The following is a 19,929-nucleotide window of genomic DNA, read 5'->3' on the forward strand; positions in this document are numbered from 1 at the left end:
TGGAAGCCCCAAGGGATAATATAATTTTCTTTTTTTTTTTTTTTTTTGTAAGCAATCGGGGTTAAGTAACTTGCTCAAGGTTACACGGCCAGTTGTTTTTGGGTGTGGTGCTGAGTATCTGAGCCCGGATTTGATCCAGGTCATCCCGACACTGGAGCCAGTGCTCTTACTCGCTGAGCCACCTGGCCGCCCCTGCTACTTCCGTATTCTACAAGAATTGGATACTCAAAGCTTAGATTCTCTTTTATTATGTCATTTCTCTACAATACTTTTCCAACCTGTTCTCTTTATCAACATTGTTTTATTGTTAATGAAGAATGAAGTGTACAGGTACAAAAATGACTCGAAAACACATTCCTACAAACAAGGATTCCCCCCCCTTTTTTTTTGCTAATGTGGATTGGTCACTTCAAATGAATTTCAAAACCCAAATTATAGGAATATAGGCTTTAAAACTATTTATAATAAGAATATACAACTTGCTGTAGTGTTAGTGGTCCAAAAACCTCCAATATTCTGTTTTTAACTTATTTATTTTTTTTTTGCTTTTCCCCAGTCACATGTAAAAACAATTTTTAACATTTGTTTTTAAAACTTTTGAGTTCCAAATTCTCTCCCTTCCTCCCTCTCCAGCCTCCTCCATTGAGAAGGCAAGCAATTCGAAATAGGTTTTATATGTAGAGCCATGCAAAACATTTCCATAATAGTTATGTTGTAAAAGAAAAGACAAAAAAATTCAAGAAAAATAAGAAAGATTTTTTAAAAGTATGTTTCAATCTGTACTCAGACACCACCAGTTCTTTCTCTAGGGATAGATAGGATTTTTCATTGTAAGTCCTTCAGAATTGTCTTGGATTGTTGTATTTCAAGAATACCTAAGTCACTGATCATTTATAGACAATATTGCTGGTACTTTGTACATAATACATTTCATTTGTATCAGCCCATGTAAGTCTTTCCAGGGTTTTCTGAGAGCATCCTGCTCATCGTTTCTTATGATACAATAGTATTCCATCATAATAACATACCATGACTTGTTCCACCATTATCCAATTGATGAGCATCCCCTCAATTTCTAATTCTTTGTCTCCAGAAAAGAGCTGCTATAAATATTTTTGTACATATAGATCCTTTTCCTTTTTGTTTTTTCTCTCTTTGGGGATACAGACCTAGTAGTAGTATTGCTAGGTCAAAAGGTATGCATGATTTTATAGCTCTTTAGACACAGTTCCAAATTGCTCTACAGAATGGTTGAATGAAGTTTGTAACTGCCAACAGTACATTAATGTCTCATTTTTCCCACATCCCCTCCAATATTTGTCATTTACCTTTTCTGTCCTATTAGACAATCTAATAGGTATGAGATGGTATCTCAGAATTGTTTTCATTTGCATTTCTCTGGTCAATCATGAATTAGAATATTTTTTCATATATATATAAATAGCTTTGATTACTTCACCTGAAAACTGACTGTATCTTATTTTCAATTGGGGAATGGCTCTTACTTTTACAAATTTGACTCAGTTCTCTATATGTTTGAGAAATGAGGCTTTTATCAGAGACACTCGCTTCAAATTTTTTTTTCCAGTTACTATTACCAACTGTATTTCCCTCCATCCTATTCCTCCCACCCCCATTTATTCTATTCTGTCTCTTCTTTCACCCCGTCCCTCTCCTCAAAAGTCTTTTGCCTCTGACTACCCCCTTCCCCAATCTGCATTTCCTTCTATCATTACCCCCTTCCTTCTCTTATCCCCTTTCCCTCCAAATTTCCTGTAGGGTAAGATAGATTTCTATAACCAATTATGTAAGAATGTTATTTCCTCTTTGAGCCAAATCTGATGAGAATAAGGTTCACTCACTCTCCCTGATCTCCCCTGCCCCCGCTTTTCCTCCACCATAAAAGCATTTTCTTATCTCTTCTAAGTGAGATTCTGCCTTTCTCTTTCTCCCAGTACATTCCTCACTCAGCCCTTAATTTCATTGTTTAGATACCATCCCTTCATATTCGGCTCACAGCTCTCCCTCTGCCCATGTATGCTCCTTCCACCTATCCTAATAAAGAAAAAGGTCTTATGAGTTACAAATATTATCTTCCCATGTAGGAACGTAAACAGTTTAAATTTAAGTCCCTTATGATTTCCCTCTCCTGATTACCTTTTTTATGCTTCTCTTGAGTCTTGTACTAGAAATTCAAATTTTCTATTCAGCTCTGGTCCTTTCATCAAAAATACCTGAAAGTCCTCCAATCTCACTGAATGTCCATTTTTCCCCCTGAAGGATTGTTCTCAAATTTGCTGGGTAGGTGATTCTCAGTTGTAATCCTAGCTCCTTAGCCCTCTGGAATATCATATTCCAGATCCTTTAATACAGAAGCTGCTAAATCTTGTATTATCCTCACTTTGGCTCCACCATACTTGAATTGTTCCTTTCTGGCTGCTTCCAATATTTTCTCCTACACATGGGAATGGAATTTGGCTATAAAATTCCTGACAGTTTTCATTTTGGGATCTCTTTCAGAAGGTAATTGGTGGATTCTTTCAATTTCTATTTTACCCAGTGTTTCTAGAATATAAGGGCAGTTTTCCTTGATAATTTCTTGAAAGATGATGTCTAGGCTCTTTTTTTTATCATGGCTTTCAGATAATCCAATAATTTTTTAATTATATCTCCTGGATCTATTTTATAGGGCAGTTATTTTTCCAATGAAATATTTCATATTGTCTTCTATTTTTCATTAGGTTTTGTTTTATTGCTTCCTGATTTCTCATAAAGTCATTAGCTTTCATTTGCTTCATTATAATTTTTAAGGAATTCTTTTCTTCAGTGAATTTTTGGACCTCCTTTTCCATTTGTCCAATTCTGCTTTTTAAGGCATTCATTCCTCTCTTTATTGGCTTTTTGGACTCCTTTTGTCATTTGGCCTAGTCTGCTTTTTAAGGAGTTATTTTCTTCAGTATTTTTTTGTCTCTTTTACCAAGCTGTTAGCTCTTTTCTCCTGGTTTTCTTGCAACACTCTCATTTCTCTTCTCAATTTTTCCTCTACCTCTCTTACTTGATTTTCAAAATCCTTTTTGGGCTCTTCCATGGCTTGAAACAAATTCATATTTTCCTAGAGGCTTTGGATGTAGGAGCTTTCACTTTGCTGTCTTCTTCTGAGTGAGTATTTTGATCTTCCTTATCACCATAATAACTTTCTATACTCAGTCTTTTTTCTGTTGTTTGCTCATTTTCCCGGCCTATTTCTTGACTTAAAATTCTTTGTTAAAGTGAGGCTCTGCTTTCAGGGTGGTGGCGCACTATCCCAAGCTTCAGGGGTTTTGTGTAAAGATTCGTCTAGGGAGTTTCTAGGGACATTTTCAGTTCTTCCAAGGAGGAAAAAGAAGTGTTTACTACTTCCCTGGCCTGTACTCAGATCTGTGAGTGACCACAAGCACTCGTTTATGCCCTGGAACTGTAAGGAAGGTACCCCCTCCACTGCGGCTGCACGCTCTGCTATGCTAGTGCTCCTCCTCACTCTGGGATGCCGCCCAGGGCTGGGACCTAGATCTGTGTATGGGCAAAGCAACAGAGTCCTGCTTCAGAGCTGGCAAAAAGACCCGTGTAATCTCCTTCTGACCAGTTGTTTGACCTCCTTACCCTCTGTGGGCTGAGAGCTCGGGAAGAAGCCACACAGCTGCTGTTGTCACTATCACTGCTGATTCAGTCACTCCCAAGGCCTATTCCTGGTTTGTTGGGGCTGGAACTGTGCTGGTGTGGTCTATGCTGGACTCCACTCCACTCTCACCCAAATCTGACACACCTTTCCTACTGACCTTCTAAGTTCCCTTTGGCATCTGTGGGCTGAGTGGTCTGGAAACGACCACTTCTGGAATGATTCAGTCACCCCCAGGCCTGCTCCAGGTTTGCTGGTGCCCAGTCTGTGCTGGTCATAGCCTTTGTTGGGCTGCATTCTTCTCTCACCCTGATGCAAGAGATCTTTCCTGATTATCTTCCAAGGTGTCTTGGGCTGGAAATTTGCTTCACTCCATTATTTTGTGGGTTATGCTGCTCTAGAATTTGTTTAGAGTCATTTTTAAAGGTATTTGGAGGGGTTTGAGGGAGAGCTCAGGGAGAGCTCTGCCTTTACTCCACTGTAATGTTAATAGAATAGGAAGATCTTCCCTGCCCATTAATGGGTCTATATGACTTGCTTTGAGCTCTGGTACAGATCACAGCTGTGATACAGCCTGAATAAGAAGGAGCCCAATGTGTGGGAGGAGCTTCCTCAAGGGAGCAGAATGAGAGATTGAAACAAAGCAGAAAAGGCAAAGCAGAGAGTGGAGGGAGGAACTAGCCTAGGGGAACTTGTTTGTGGGGAGGCCTGTGTAAAGCCATGCACAAGCAGCTTTCCAGAGGGCTGCCATTAATAGCTTTCAAGGTTCTGATTACACAGTATAGTGAACTCTCTTTTTATTTAGTGACAAATTAAGACAAAACATTCACAGAAATTTAAATACAGCATTTACAATGTTAGGGCTTAACAACTTATTACTAAAGTGGCCACATAGCTTTCACCAAAGTAGTCACATAGTTTTAAACAAAGTACATTAATTTAGTAACTCAATCATTCTTAAAGATGCAAGACTCCTTAATTGACACAAAGTACAGAGGTCAAAAGTTTTCCACCCCTAGGTCACATTATCTTAATCTCTTCAAACAAAAAGTCTTATTTCTTCTTAATGGGAGATTAGTTTCCAATCATCCTTAATTAGTAAGTCCTTAACTCAATCATCTAAATGTAAAGCTCAAAGTTCTCCAACCCTAGTAAATCATGATATTCTCAGTTTGCATTAAATACCCAAGGAGAGGTCTTTTCATCTTGACTCAAGGCTGGCTCTCTGCTTCCATGGTTCCCCTTCCATTGTCCCAGCTCCTGCCAGAACCTATCCCACTGTCACCTGAGTTCAAAGGCAGACAGCTCTCAGTTCTTTGTCCAGTTTCTTGTGCAGTTCCTCATCTACTTCCAGTTCCACACTGAAGCTCAGTGTCTGGTCTACCTCAAGTCCTTCACAGTTTCTGTTCCTGGGAAGACAAAGCTTAACAAAGCCACAAGACATTCATGCACGTTGCTGGCACCCTCCTCAATTCACTTTCTGCCTGTGAAATCAACATAGACCCAACAACAAGGTCTCGGGGATCAACATAAATCACCTGTATAGTCCCAGGACCTCTGAAATTGTCACCAAGACCCTCCTCCAGGATTTAGACAAAGTACTGACAATACTGCCATGCTTCCTCCCAGTTCTCCTCTCTTCTCATTTCTCAGAAGTTCTCAATTTGGTTCTCAGAAGTTCTGGCACTACAAGTTCTGTTCTCCATTCTGTTCTCAATTCATAGCAGTTCTCATAAGTTCTCAGGATCCTGGCAGTTGTCTCTCTCTCTCAGCAAATCTCATTCCTAGCAGTTCTCTCTCTCTCTAGCAGTAGCTGCTCTGCCTCCATGATGCTTGCTCCCATAAGTTCTCTCTCTCTCAGTTTGGGCTTTTCCTTATATACGGTATTAGCTCCTCCCTGTTCTGCCCCTTCCTGTTACAGCAAGTCCATATCCCACTGTGGTATTCACAAGTTCTGGGTCTTAATACCTGAACTCGAAACTAAGTGCTAAGTACCTGTTAGCTTCCCAATACAAGGGGATCTTCAAATTCCATTACTATTACAGACTGACAGAAACAATGCTAAAGATGTGGGTGCTCCCTGGATTAGCAATGAGCACCTTGCTAAATCTTACTTCTGGGTCTCCTAATAGCGATGTTCCAAATATTTTGGTTTTGCCTTTGAGGAAGAGAGTAGATTATATTTTGTGAATATACCCTGGAAATACATATGCATACTCATAGCAGCTGTTACGGGTATTGCATTGGTGTTACATCCACCATCTTGGCTTTGCCCAAAACCTCTAATATTCTAATATTTTGTAATGTAATTGAGACAATTTGAATCATAGGAACTAAACTGTTTGTATTTTCCCTTGTACACAAAAAGAAATATTACTTAGTACATTCCTTTGAGAATCAAATTACATAGTTTCCTTAAATTTTCTAATGTTCTCAAGTGAAGAAAGTACCAAGGCTATCACTTGAATATCTGAATATGCTCATTTCTTTCCATGAATTTTAAATATTTATATCTTTCTAAGTGTTTATCCAAGCAGTATTTGTCGATTAGAGTTTTTTTCAATGAAATAAGAATAGTGACTACAAACTACACATTTTTTGAAAATTCAAAAAGATGTGGAGTTAAAATTCTAAACACTTGTTAAGTTTTAAAATGTATTAGTAAAGTGAAATACATTTTGAAATTTCAACTTCCAAAGAACAGTTGTAAAGGGATTTGAAGATTATTTTTGTTATTGTTGTTGTTTTTAGGCAGGGTCAAATTTAAGAAACAGAACAGCATATTTATTGTTAACTTACTTGATTAGCTAGTTGTAACTGCTCTTGTAGGTTCCTGCACATTTCTTCATCTGTAAACACATCAGTGCCCAATAAAGTACCAAAAGGAAGGGACTCTAACTGCTTTTCGACAGCTTCTTTTAGTTCACCATGCAACCTTTAGCAAAATAGTAATACAGTAATAATCTAGCTTATGTTTAATAGGAATTTTTTAAATGGGTTAAGGTCAATATTTTAAAATAGTAATAAACATTCAAATACAAATAATACCAATAATTGAATAAAAATAATTCTTCATACAAAATCAATTTTGAAGCATACTTCCAAACTGGAAATTAAAAATAACAATCTTCATTAAATACTATGATAGCATAATGAAGAGATAAGTATGTCATTTTAAATACATGAAATGGATATAATTAATTTAAAATATATAGTTCAAATTGTCAAAGTGAAGCCTAAACTTTTCAAGGAGGTAAGAGTTAGACATTACATCTCACTTTGAAAGGAAAAAAACAAACCAAGAACTCTACAAAATAATTATGAATGATTTTATATTGAAAATCAAAGGATAAAAATAGCTTCATTTTTATTTAAATATTCAGTATTTTCTATAGCTCTTTGGATGCATTTCTCTTGCCTCTAGATAGCCTCAACCAATACTAGAGAATAAAATCAATGCTTGTAGATTAAAGACTATCTACCTACTTATACAACGTTTTGCATATAATTTCATGTTAGCTATAAAGATAAATTCAAGACTAACAATTAAATTGAGCACAAAAAAAGGAAAATGTGAAATTTAGTCTATTCAGTTAAAGAAGGGTTTTCTGATATAATTACATAAAAGCTGGAGCTGCAAACAAATATTTCATCTTTTCAAAATACTTTTGAAGTAGCAAATATTACTTTAAGCCAAGTACATCTAGGGTACCCATTTAAAATTTCTGAAATAAAACTAATCACTTCTCTGAAATATTAAAAATTTAATCACCTTTAAACAACAACAAAAAAGAGAAGTGATGCCAAAATTCAATGAAAATACACAAAAATTAACAGTACAAGAAATAATTATGGGAATATTTATTCAAATGTGTGACACAGCTAGCTATTTTTTAGGATCATAGAATTATATTCCCTAAATAAATATTTTTACAAACAAATATATTTTCTACTATCAAAAAATACTGGTGGAGGGGAGTATTAACCTCAAAAAGAGGTTATCTGTAAAACTCTCTCAGCAACTTTCATTTAAATCTCAATAATTATCATTATATATTTTAGATGAAAAAATTCAATTCAAAATTTTAAGTAGGTAAAATACAATGTTAGTTGAAGTAAAGAATATCATGAATATCTTCAGTATACTATCTTACATGATTATGAAATCTTAGTTTTCAAACAGGTGTTACTTTGTATTTCTAATCAAGTGTGGCAAAAGAGTTTCGATTTCAGATTAATGAATAGTATTTTTCAAAATTTATTTTCTGATTTCCTTTAACTTTTCTTTGCAATATGAGCACAAGAAGGAACACAGGTAAAACTCAATGAATAACCACTTTTCAAAATTTAACATACAAAAAAATACTTTTTCTTTTTCATAAATGGTTAATTCTCATCCTAATGGAAAGAAAATTCAAAGAATAAATACTACAAAAATAAATTATATTTGACTTTGAATCATGTATATTTATTTTTGTACTTACATTTGAATTCACTTCAAACTAAGTAAAGAAGCCTATGAAGATCTGACTCAGGAGGTGGAAGGAAGCTATCCAGTATACCTATTCTGCAGCCCACTGATAGATCCCTTTCCATCTCCCTTCCTCTGATAGGTCTGCCCTCTCTCAAACATGAAGCACTTCCTGAAGCAAGGAGATGGTTAAATGCATAGGATAATTGTTGTCTTTACAATATATAATGTACAATAAAAAAGAGGAAACTGAGATATCAAAACAAAATTAAAATCCCTATAAATTAGCAATCTGGGTACTGGTTATCAACAAAGAAACATTGACTGTCAAGCAGTGTCTGAGGGAACGTCTACAGTAATGAGAACTTTTCATATTTATGATAGGTACAGTAAAAACTGACCATACAGGTCCCTTAGGAAACAAGTAATTTAGGATAGCTCCGAACTTATCTCTTTTAAGTGTGGTTTTAAAAAAAATTACAATATTTCATATGGAAATTTTTTTAATGAATTACACATTTCCTGATTTCTTAAACTATAAAAACACAAATAGCTTTTAAATTAAATGTCATTAGATAAATTATTATTCATACTTATTATTGATATAAATTATCACAGTGATGCCATGAGATAGATTCAGATGTGAAGGGGTATTATACTGATAATAAATGGTGAGTTTTTAAAATTCTAGTGTCTAGTTTTTAGTTTTTCATTTCTTCTCTGGTTATTATGCTGCCACTGCTTTCTGTAGGTACCAGACCATCTTACAAGTTTTAATTAGTTATAGTTAATCTGATATAGATTAAGAAATTACATCATCAAGTTTATCAGAATTTTGTATAAAAAAAGGCTGAATTGCCATATGAAGGACTGAGGAATCTCTCTAATAAGTAAATTTCATATGATTTTAGTGTAGATTCTGAGCAGTTAGCTGATCAGGACTTTTTTTTTCTTATTTTCTGGATCTCAGATATATTCCCCCAAGGCGAAGAATGGCTGATATGAAAGTTTCAAAAAAGTGAGATGTGGCTAAAACACTTTTCATCGTGTGTTATACATGTATTAATAAAGGCATATAATACTTGAATAAATCATTATGTTAAGTGTTATATTTTTGCATTTTCTTCAATCATTTTAAAATTGAATCTTAAAAATACCTTTACTTATTCTTTGGAAGGTTTTTACCTCTAGCTGAACTTTAAAACTGATGTTTTACAAGCATGAAAAACTACCACAGGAATAAATGAGTAACAAATTATCCTTTCCTTTCAATAGTGAAATTTACTGAAAGCTTTAGGCTACAAGCAGAACTCAATACATTTTCACGAATTTAAGATTAAGAAATTACACTTCATCTCTAGCTATATTTCAGTATTTGTTTATACTTTTGTGGTTTAAAACATAAACAGATGACTTCAGAAAATGAAACCCTTTCATGAGACAATACAGTTAAATTAATGAGTCCTCACTAAAGTAAATATAACATTGAATCATATTATCTCATTGACTTCAAAAATGAGACACATCAAGGGGGAAAAAAAGCACTTGCCTTTAAGATCAAAGAAACTCACATTTACTATAAAGACCTTGTGAAAAACATCATTAATTATTAAAGAATGCTGATTTTCACATGAAGTGTTTATGCTTATAAAAGTAAAAACCAAAAGTAAAACTACCACAATCTTCAATGCCTGATATGTGGAGTAGGGTAACAAGATATCCCATGAAGAATAAAGGGATAACTTGAGTGTGTGATCACCACCCATTACTTGGTTAAGAATTCATTTCTTATCTATCTATACCTGCAAAAAAATATTTAATGTGCTTCTCTTCTATTTTTTTTTACTTTTAATTTTACTATATGATCTTTGGCATTCAGATTATATATCTATTTTGAATTTAATGTGGAATATTTAATGTGGAAGGTCTTGGTCTAGACTTGATTTCTACCAAACTACTTTCCAGTTTTCTTAGCAGTTTTTTAAATCAAATATGGAGTTCTTTCCTAAGTAATTTATGCTTTTTGGTTTTTCAAACCCTGTGTAATTATTATTATTTATGATTCTCCCATTTGGTCTATTCCACTGATCTCCTTTTCTATTTTTTTAAACTAATATCAAATGAATCTGTTGATTACTATTTTATAATATAGTTTGAAATCTAGTAGTATTATTACCTTTTTTATTCCTATCTTCTTTCATTATTTTCTTTGATCTTTTAGATCTTTAGATCCTCCAAATGAATTCTTAAATAATTATACTTAGTTCTGCAAAATATCTCTTCCTATTTTGAGTGACAGAAATAAGACTAAAAATTATCTTTAACAGTGTATTTTTCTATATTAACAAAATCCAGCATGAAGCACTGAATATTTAGCCATCAATTAAAGTTCTTTTTTATTTCTCTAGGGAGTATTTTGTAATTGAAATTATGCAAATGTGTGTGCTATGATAGACTGATTCTCAAATATTTTGTGCATTTTGCAGTTATTTTAAATGGGATTTGCTTTACTATTGTCTTCTCTTAGATTTGTTATTAATATAGAAATGTTGTTGATATTTGTAGGTTTCCTTTGTAGCCTAAAACTTTGTTGAGGCTACTAATTATCTTATTGAGTCTCTTTGCTAATTTCCTTGAATTTTCTAAGTAAACCATCACATCATTAGTTTTGTCTCCTCTTTGTCTACATTTACTCCTATAATTCTTTTTCATACATTACTGCTGTTGCTAGGATTTCTGCAAAAATATCAAATAATATAGGAGGAAGGGGGACACCCTTGCTTTAGTCTTGCATATACTGAGAAAACTTCTAGTGTAACCACACTGCAAATAATGTTTCTTTTTGTTTTCAGATGACAACATTACATTGGAAAAAAGGATCTTGCTATACTTTGTAAAGATTTTAGTATAAATAAGAGCTGTAATTTGTCAAGGTTATTTTCTATATCTCCTAAAATAATGTGATTTAGGATGTTTTTATTTCAAATATGATTAATTATGAATTGTTTACCTAATGTTGAACCACCATTGTATTTGTGGTATAAATTCAATTTGGTCACAATTAACAATTTCTTGGATAAATTGTTAGTTTGTTTGACAGCATTTTATTTAAAATTTTCAAATTAGTGATATTGGTCTATATTTCTCCTTCTTACTTTATCCTTCCTTAGTGTAGGCATTGGGATTGCATTTTTTTCTCATAAAAGAAGTTTGTAGTACTTTCTTTGTCATTTTATTTTATTTGTCATTTTAAAATAATAATTAGCTCAATAATGTTAACAAATTTCTCACCATCATGGGAGAATATGAAAAATAAAAAATATGCTTTGCTCTAAGATGACTAACATTCATAATGATATTCTGAATCTAATAACTAACTGATGAATTCTGAAACAATATCCTATATTTACATAGCACTTAAAAATTTTCAAAGCATTTTACTTCACTTAATCTTCACAACAATGTTATTGGGTAGATATTACAGATCTGTGATTTTATCAGTCCAGTGAATTCCAGTAAGCAAAGTTGCCCCCAATGCAAACCAGCAAGTCCTCTGCAACCTATGGTATTAAAAAATTGCCTGAGCACTGAGAGGTTAAGTGTGTTCCCCAGGTTCACACAGCTACTGTGTGCTAGAGGTAGAATATGGATCCAGGTCATCCTAACTCTAAGGCTAGGTCTCTATTAACTACATCACAATTCCTCTTTACAAGTATTTTTTTTATTATTATTACCAGTTTATTACCAAACTGAAGCTGAGAGGTTAATAACTTGCTAATGGAAACAGAGCTACTAAGTGCCAACGACAAGATTCTTTCCTCTAAAAGTAGGGGAAAAAAGATTGCAAACTTTTTTTTTCCTCCAATGTACAAGCCATCTCTGGCTTAATAATAACCTATAAAAAGAACAAACACTGCTTTCTGACCACTGCCTAAAGGAACAAGACCTACGGCCACTAAAGCCCAGTTCCTTCCCTCCCCAGTACTGTTAAATCTCCCTTTTTCTCCTGCCTTCTCTGCTCCCACCAAATATTATCATCATGATATTTCCAAAGAAACTGCTTGGACACTCCAACTATTCTTTGCTTCCCACTTTTTACACAGAAAAGGCTTCATAAGGCATCATGGCTAGTATTACTATTATTTCCTCTAAAATTATCAGTCCATTAGGCTTCTATGGGTAATCTCAGGAATGTAAAACATCATTTACAACACTCATTGTTTATATGGTAAAACAAATTCCAAGCTCTGAACTTACTTAAATACTAGTTCTTTAAAATAGCTCACTCATAAGTTGGTGATAAAAGTCAATTATGGTGTGTATATTAAATTTTTTTAGATTGGGTATCCTTCTGTCCCTCAGTCTAGAAATGCTCTGACTACTCACTGAACTAGTCCCACTGCCAATCAGCACTGAATTTTAAACTTCTCCATTTCTAAACTGGGCCAGTTTCCCACTCCCTAGCCAACATAGTGGCCCTATTCCTGAAGGTTCACCATATGGGTGGTAGACTTAGAAAGGATATCTGATCATTTTACCCCTACTACAGCTCAGAACTCCAAAATTCAAGCAATCCACCATCCTCAGGCTCCCTAATAGCAAGGACTACAGCCATTTCTTCTATTAGCAATGATAGTACAAAACACCTTGGCAGCCTTCTAGATGGTATACTCAACAACAGACTCTAAGAATTTCAATAAGGCTTCAGACATGGCAAATAGAAAAATTAACAAGGTCTAAACTGTGCCAGACTACAACAAATTCTAATTTCAAGAACAGAACTTTATTCTAGCAATATTAAAGTAGAATTGGCTGTCTAGAGAAATTAGATGAATCTTAGGTTACTTAATGATGGTCATGTCAGAACTAATTATACCCTATCTCGCAATTTTTTTTAAACTAGAGAACACTATGTGTGTTTTTGTTTTAGCTTTCCATTATAAAATTTGGGATTTAGAATTCTGTTATTTAAGCTTTAAAAAGGACAATTGTTTTGCTACCTATATTCTTTTTTAAAATTCTGAACTTAAACACCAAAAAGGAGCATTTCTAGACAGACAACAAAAAAGAAGTTTCTCTATTAAACGATGAATCTCCATTTCATATCACTTAATTTTTTAAAAAGTATGTACTTTCAAAACTGTCCTGCTTATCTGTATTTCCTTCTTAACTTCATATGTGCATTTAAAAAAAAACATTCTCATCTGTAAGAAATACATGTTCTCATCCATGTATTTTTTAAAAATGTTTCATTTTTTCTGGCATCACTGTTGCTGCCCAATTTCATGCCCCTCTCCATCATTAACTGGGAGAAGCAAAGAAAAATTTTAAAATTCTCTAACAAATAAAAACCTTTTTTGAAAAGAATTCTTTTAATATAGTCAAACAAAATGAATCCACACAGTGGTCACAACCAAATATTTCTTGTATCCACCCCCTCTCTGATAGACAGTAGGAATACAACACTTCACCACAGATCCCCTAAGACATACTTAAGAGTTGCAAAGTGATCTGAGGTCTTAAATCTTTCAAAGTTGTTTTTCTTGTTGTTATTCTCTTTTCATGTTGTTATTCTCATATAAATTGTTTTCCTAATTATCCTCACTTTATCTTGTATCACTTCATACTGCCTGAATTTCTCTTAAGTAATATTGTTTGTCATTTCTTATGTTCCAACAATATTTAATTACATTTAAGAAGTGATCTAAGTCATCCCCATAGATTTTAGTTATTTGCTTTTTCCCATTTCATGATCAGAAAGTTTGTTTTGCTTATGACTATTCCTTTCCCAGTAATATTCAACCCATTAGAGCCCTCCCCTTCCTCTATCTCCACTTTTTTTCTGTTGTGTTTGATATACTTTAATAACAAACTGTATGTATTCAACCCTCTTTTGTCAGTGTCAATAAGAATGAGATTCATCTAGTAATAGCTACTCCCTGACAGCCCTTCCTCCATATTTGTATATTCTTCTTCTAGTGTACCTATTTATGAGAAATATCAAGTTCTATCCTTTTTACCTCTTTTTTTACATATTTTTATTATTTATATATGTTATAATATAGTATATCATATTTGTATATTATATATTTATTTCTATATAATTACAATACATCTAAATATATTTTTATATATTTCTTCAGCTTTCCTGATTTTTCCCCTTTTCAAATCCTCAGAATAGAACCAATATACCATAAAGGACTTGTATTCTTCTTATTTAACTCTTTTAACTTCCTTTGAAGACATTAACATTCTGAAGGGACACATTCATTCTCCCAAATTAAAATATTAGTACTACATCATGCAACCCCTTCCAACGTTCAAATAAATTTACCTTTCTAGGTTTCTCTTGCTTCTTTTAGTATATTTTATTTCAGAGTTCTAGTCAGTTCTGGTCTTTTCATTAGAAATAATTCCTATTCCATTAAAGGTCCATTTTTTCCCTTGTGGGATTCTATTCAGCTTTTCAGGGTGTTTTTCTTGGTTATAAGGTGATTTCTTTTCTGCTTTTTGAAATATTACATTGCAAGAGAACTTCTTGTTTTATATATAGTAGAAGCTTTCCAGTCTTGTGTAATCCTGACTGTGGTCCACTGGTACTTGAAGTACTTCTTTTTATATATTTTCAGTTTTACTGCTTTGATATAGTGCTCAGAATTTTAGATATGGCATTTTTAGTACTTCTCCTTTTAGAGTTTCTATCAAGAGATGACAGATTGATTCTTTCTGTCTTTACTTTGCCCTCTGATCCTAATAGATCAAAGAGCTTTTAATTCTTAAAATATAGCATTAGTTTTGTTAAATCAAACTTTTCAGGGAATCTAATGATTCTAAAAGTATTTCCCTTTGACCTGAAAATTACAAATACTTATTTTAAAAAATTAAAATAAGCTTTCACCTAACAAACTGCACAAAGTATTGTTAATTTTTGAGCTTGAAAAGAACGTACATTTGACTAGATTAGTAGTTTTATTTCTTTTTTGTCAAAAGGTTGACTTTCTGGAAAAGTATGCATTATTTTTAACATGTACATTAGACAGATAATTAAATATAAAACATTATAGTCATGTGTTTCCCATAATAGTAGAAGCAATCCTTTAGTCTTCTTAATATAAATTCCATTTTTATACAAAGAACAGCTAAGCTCAATAGTCTCATTTCTTTGTTTTCTGGACTATTCATGTAAGTCTTAACAATATTCAGTTATGTAATTTATAAATAAAATACTATATTACAACATGAGAAAATGATGTTAATAAAGAACAAAAGAATGTGATGTAAGAATTAACTTACCTTTCATTTTCCTTAGTGACATTTTCAAGTTGAAGTTTCATCTCCCCTACTTGTATCTGAGAAAAAAAAATGACCATGATAATTAATATTCTATGATTATAGTACCACTAAGTAGTAAGATTATATAGGAATAAACAGATGCCACAACATCAACTGACATAAGAGGAATAACTTGGGTTTCTAATTACCAATTTAAAAGGTGAACATTTTATACAATGCATGTAGTAAAGCTGAACATTTATTTACAGTAACACACATGAAAGACAAACTCAACTACTAACATTTTATACAATATATTTCATAAATATAATGATATTGAAAAATATAACAGATACAGCAGTTTTCCTTGGAACATCTATATGGTTCAGTAAAGTTATCAGTCCATTTTGGAATTAAGACCAGATCTATTCTCATTAACTCAAGAACATGAATAGGAGTTGAAAATGGGGAAAAGACAGCAGTCTATTTCAGTCTAGAAAAAAAGAGTTCAGAAACAAATTTCAGGCTGGTCATATGCAAACCTATATGCTAACATATGGGCAGCTAGGTGGCACAGTGAATAGAGTACTGGGCTTGAAGTCAGGAAAAAAACATCTTTCTGAGTTCAAATCTGGCCTTAGACACTTTCTAGCTGCATGTCTCTTAGCAAGTCACTTTACCCTGTTTGTCTCAGTTTCCTCATCTGTAAAATGAACTGAAGAAGGAAATGGCAAACCACTCCATTATCTTTACCAAGAAAACCACAAATGGCATCACAAAGTGTTGAAGACAACTGAAACAGCTGAACAAACAATAAACTCAGCTTCCCTAAATACCTCCAAACCCAACAGGGCTGGTCTGGATCTAAATCAGAACTTTTACATAGGAGCTGTGGACCAAAGCAAGTCCCCAGGCCCATCCTAATTCGGTTTCATATTCTCAGTTTACAGGTAAAATGAAACAAAATAGGTACAAAAATCCAACATAGATATAAACTGAAGAGTGAATATATAATCCCATCTAATAATTTTTATTCCAGCATTCAAGTGAATAGAACTAATTAATTTGTACATTTAAAAGAACTATCCTTTTTTGTCAAAAGGTTGCCTTTCTGGTAAAGTATGCATCATTTTTAACATGTACATTAGATAAATAAAATATAAAGCATTATAGTCATATGTATCCCATAATAGTACCGTGTTTCCCCGATAATAAGACCTATCCCGAAAATAAGCCCTCCCCTTACTGTGTAAGATTCCTCTAAAATAAGCCCTCCCCCGAAAATAAGCCCTATTGAGATTGCTACTGTAGTGAAGGTGATCACCTGCGCTACACGCTACATTACAGTATCCTCTGTATGCACCATCCATCCCCCCCCCGTGAAACGCACGCCGCGCTCCGAGCTGCATCCAATCAGAGCTGCAGCAGTGAGCGCGTCATCCTGTTTTTCCCCAGTGATTTGCTTGCTGGCGCCATTGAGAGCAGTGCCGCGGAGGAGAGCTGAGGCAGGACAACATAAGCCCTCCCCTGAAAATAAGCTCTCTGGTGTTTTTCTTTCCAAAAAAAAAAAATAATAAGACAGTGTCTTATTATTGGGGAAACACGGTAGAAGCAATCCTTTAGTCTTCATGATATGAATTCCATTTTTCTAATAGCAGCATATGTATACAAAGAATAGCTAAGGCATTTATTTATCTCCCTTTCAAAACACATTAGTTTGTAGAAGTAAGCCAGAGAAAAATTATAAGGGCTAATTCTACTAAGCACTAAGAACTCCTTGGGTAGTTATTCTTTGAAGCAGCTGTTGCTATCTGTTTAGCTATTCTGAGGAATAACATGAAATATCCTTATCATTACATACCCACAAAAGAGTATGGCAGTAGCAGCAAACCCACATGACACAATCAATTTTAGGGAGCTAGAAAATGCTAAAGTGAGAAGAAAAGTTAAATACTTAACAAAAGCTGATTATAAAGATACATACATTAGACTCAATACATTTTTAAAAAAGCATATATGTTAATATTTACCTATATCTTGTACCTAGACATTCCATGCATTACAAATCTCAATAATCTGTATATTACAGGACCAGAGAAATCAACTTGTATAGACTACTTTTACTACTATCTTTTCAAAGTCTGGTCTCACCAATCCCCAAAATAAAAATGTTAAGCCCTTTGTTTGAAAACATTTTTTTTAAATAATATCTGTCAATTCTTAGAAGAATTAAAAGAAGCTACTATAGTTTCGAAATAGCCTAGACTGGTCACTGGCTAAAAAAGGAAAGACAACATAAGTTTTTTTATGAACTTAAGACAAAATGTTGAAAGCATAAAGGATACTAGTGCTATATATATTCAAACATAGCTAAATGATTATTAAATGGGATTTTCTGGGATATATTTGGAATGTAACAGTCCTATCACATTTAATGGGAAATATATCCTAGGTTCCAAAAAACTGACTTGCAAAATGACATTCTAATTGACTGAACATTTAACTAAGCCCCTTTTGAATTTAGAAGGAATAAGCTTTGAAACTGAAGTTTGGATCATTTACAATTTTCAAATACTTAACAATTTATACTTTTTTTTTTTTGCTTTTGGCTTTTTAGAGGGGGGAGGGCAGGACAATTGGGGTTGTGACTTGCCCCAGGTAACAGGGCTAGTAAGTGTTAAGTGTCTGAGGCAGAATTTGAACTCAGGTCCTCCTGACTCCAGGGCAGGTGCTCTATTCATGGCACCACATAGCCACTCCAACAATTTATACTTTTGAAAGTATGTACTTTCAGGACAGGGAATTTGGGAACATTCCAGTTATCAGAAACCCAGGTGATGCCTTCCAGAAGCTTAAATTCTACTGATAGGGAATAACATATGAAAAGATACTGGAGTTTATCCACTAATTATAATCATACCTCATGATGATTAGATCATCTTTTATCCCTCAAAACACAAAACAAGATATCTCCCTATGATTGCTTGAATAGGAAAAAAGTAAGTGGGATACCTTACTTGCTGCTCAGACCAATCCTAATCACAGCTATCACCCTCCCCATAAGAAGCTGAGTCATCTTTGAAGTGGTCCCAACAAAAAATGATTCATTTGTTCCTTTTTATTTACACTGGGGGCATTTATATATTTTTTAATTAATTTTCTTCCCCAATTAACAGGCATCACCTCACCCCATCTCCACCACTAGTGAAATAAACAATAGCAACAACAATAAGATGCCTATAACAAAATACAGTTAGGTAAAACACAATCCCATGTTGGCCATGTCCAAAAATACATGCATTGCTCCATATATCTAGTCCATCGCTTCTGTCAGTCCTCTGGAGTCAAGGTTGGTCATGGTAATGAAGTTCTTAAGTCTTTCAAAATTGTTCATTTTTACAATGTTGCTATTATACTACAAAGTGTTTTCCTGGCTCTTCTCACTTCACTTTGCATCAGTTCAAAGTGAGTTTTCAAAGTGACATCCATTCTCCATACTCTTTCCTGTTTTGAATGAACTTGACTTGGGCCTCCCGGTTAGGTGAGATGATAAGTCTCACCCTCATTTCTCCTCTTTTTTTCCCCTAGTGTATGCTTTTATCCCCCCACTTTTCTTTATCCATTTAAGATCATCAAAATATAATAAAAAATCACTTCCAGGCTCTCTTATCTTATTTGACTCCATGATTCCTGTTTATATCTTCATTGTTTCTTAGGGATAGTTACATCATCCCTTTCCCTCCCCTCTCCCATTACAATGCAAACATTTCATCCTTACAAAGTCTATTCTGACTGCTCACTTGTATTTAACTTTTAATGTTCATTTTTATTCCAGTGATGATATTTCAAAGTGTCTACTAAATCCTGGTCTTTTCATCAGGAATTCTTAGAATTCCTTTATTTCTTAAAAATCCATTTCCCCATTTATAGGATTATACCTATAGCTTTTGCCCTTTGGAATATCTTTTTCCATGTTCTCCTTTATAATGGTAACTGCTACCGTGTTTCCCCAATAATAAGACACTGTCATTATTTTTTTTGGACAGAAAAACACCAGAGGGCTTATTTTCAGGGGAGGGCTTATTTTAATGAACATTGACAGCAATTTTAATAAACAGGTAAATGTGAACCAAAAAATGTACCTTTATTCAATAAGCAAATCACTGGGGAAGAACAGGATGACGCGCTCACTGCTGCAGCTCTGACTGGATGCAGCTCGGAGCGCGGCATGCGTTTCACAGGGGGGGGGCAGTGCATACAGAGGTACCATAATGTAGCGTGTAGCGCAGGGGATCACCTTCACTACAGTAGCAATCTCAATAGGGCTTATTTTAGAGGAATCTTACACAGTAAGGGGAGGGCTTATTTTCGGGATAGGTCTTATTATCGGGGAAACACGGTAAATCTTGTATGATACTGACTTCCTTAGTACTTTAACTATTTTCTTTCTGCCACCTTGCAGAGTTTTGTGGTTTTATTTTGTTTTTCTTTGACCTGGAAGATCTCAGATTTTGACTCTAATAATCCTAGC

At 34.0% G+C, this 19,929-nt stretch overlaps 1 protein-coding gene across 8 annotated transcripts in view; it reads right to left on the bottom strand.

The window, feature by feature from the left end:
* Nucleotides 1-19,929, bottom strand: part of SCLT1 (sodium channel and clathrin linker 1) — a 286,904-nt gene that overhangs the window by 215,346 nt on the left and 51,629 nt on the right. For all 8 annotated transcript variants that reach the window (XM_069105365.1, XM_069105363.1, XM_069105360.1 and 5 more), the window contains 2 exons: nucleotides 15,420-15,475; nucleotides 6,455-6,590 (listed from right to left, as the gene is read on the bottom strand). In XM_069105365.1, the coding sequence (XP_068961466.1) occupies nucleotides 6,455-6,590; nucleotides 15,420-15,475 (192 nt within the window). The remainder of the gene's footprint in view (nucleotides 1-6,454; nucleotides 6,591-15,419; nucleotides 15,476-19,929) is intronic.

The sequence above is a fragment of the Petaurus breviceps genome, unplaced genomic scaffold (assembly GCF_028583685.1).
Source record: "Petaurus breviceps papuanus isolate PSGF00001 unplaced genomic scaffold, PetGlider_PUasm1.0 76, whole genome shotgun sequence".
In the NCBI taxonomy this organism is placed as follows: domain Eukaryota; kingdom Metazoa; phylum Chordata; class Mammalia; order Diprotodontia; family Petauridae; genus Petaurus; species Petaurus breviceps.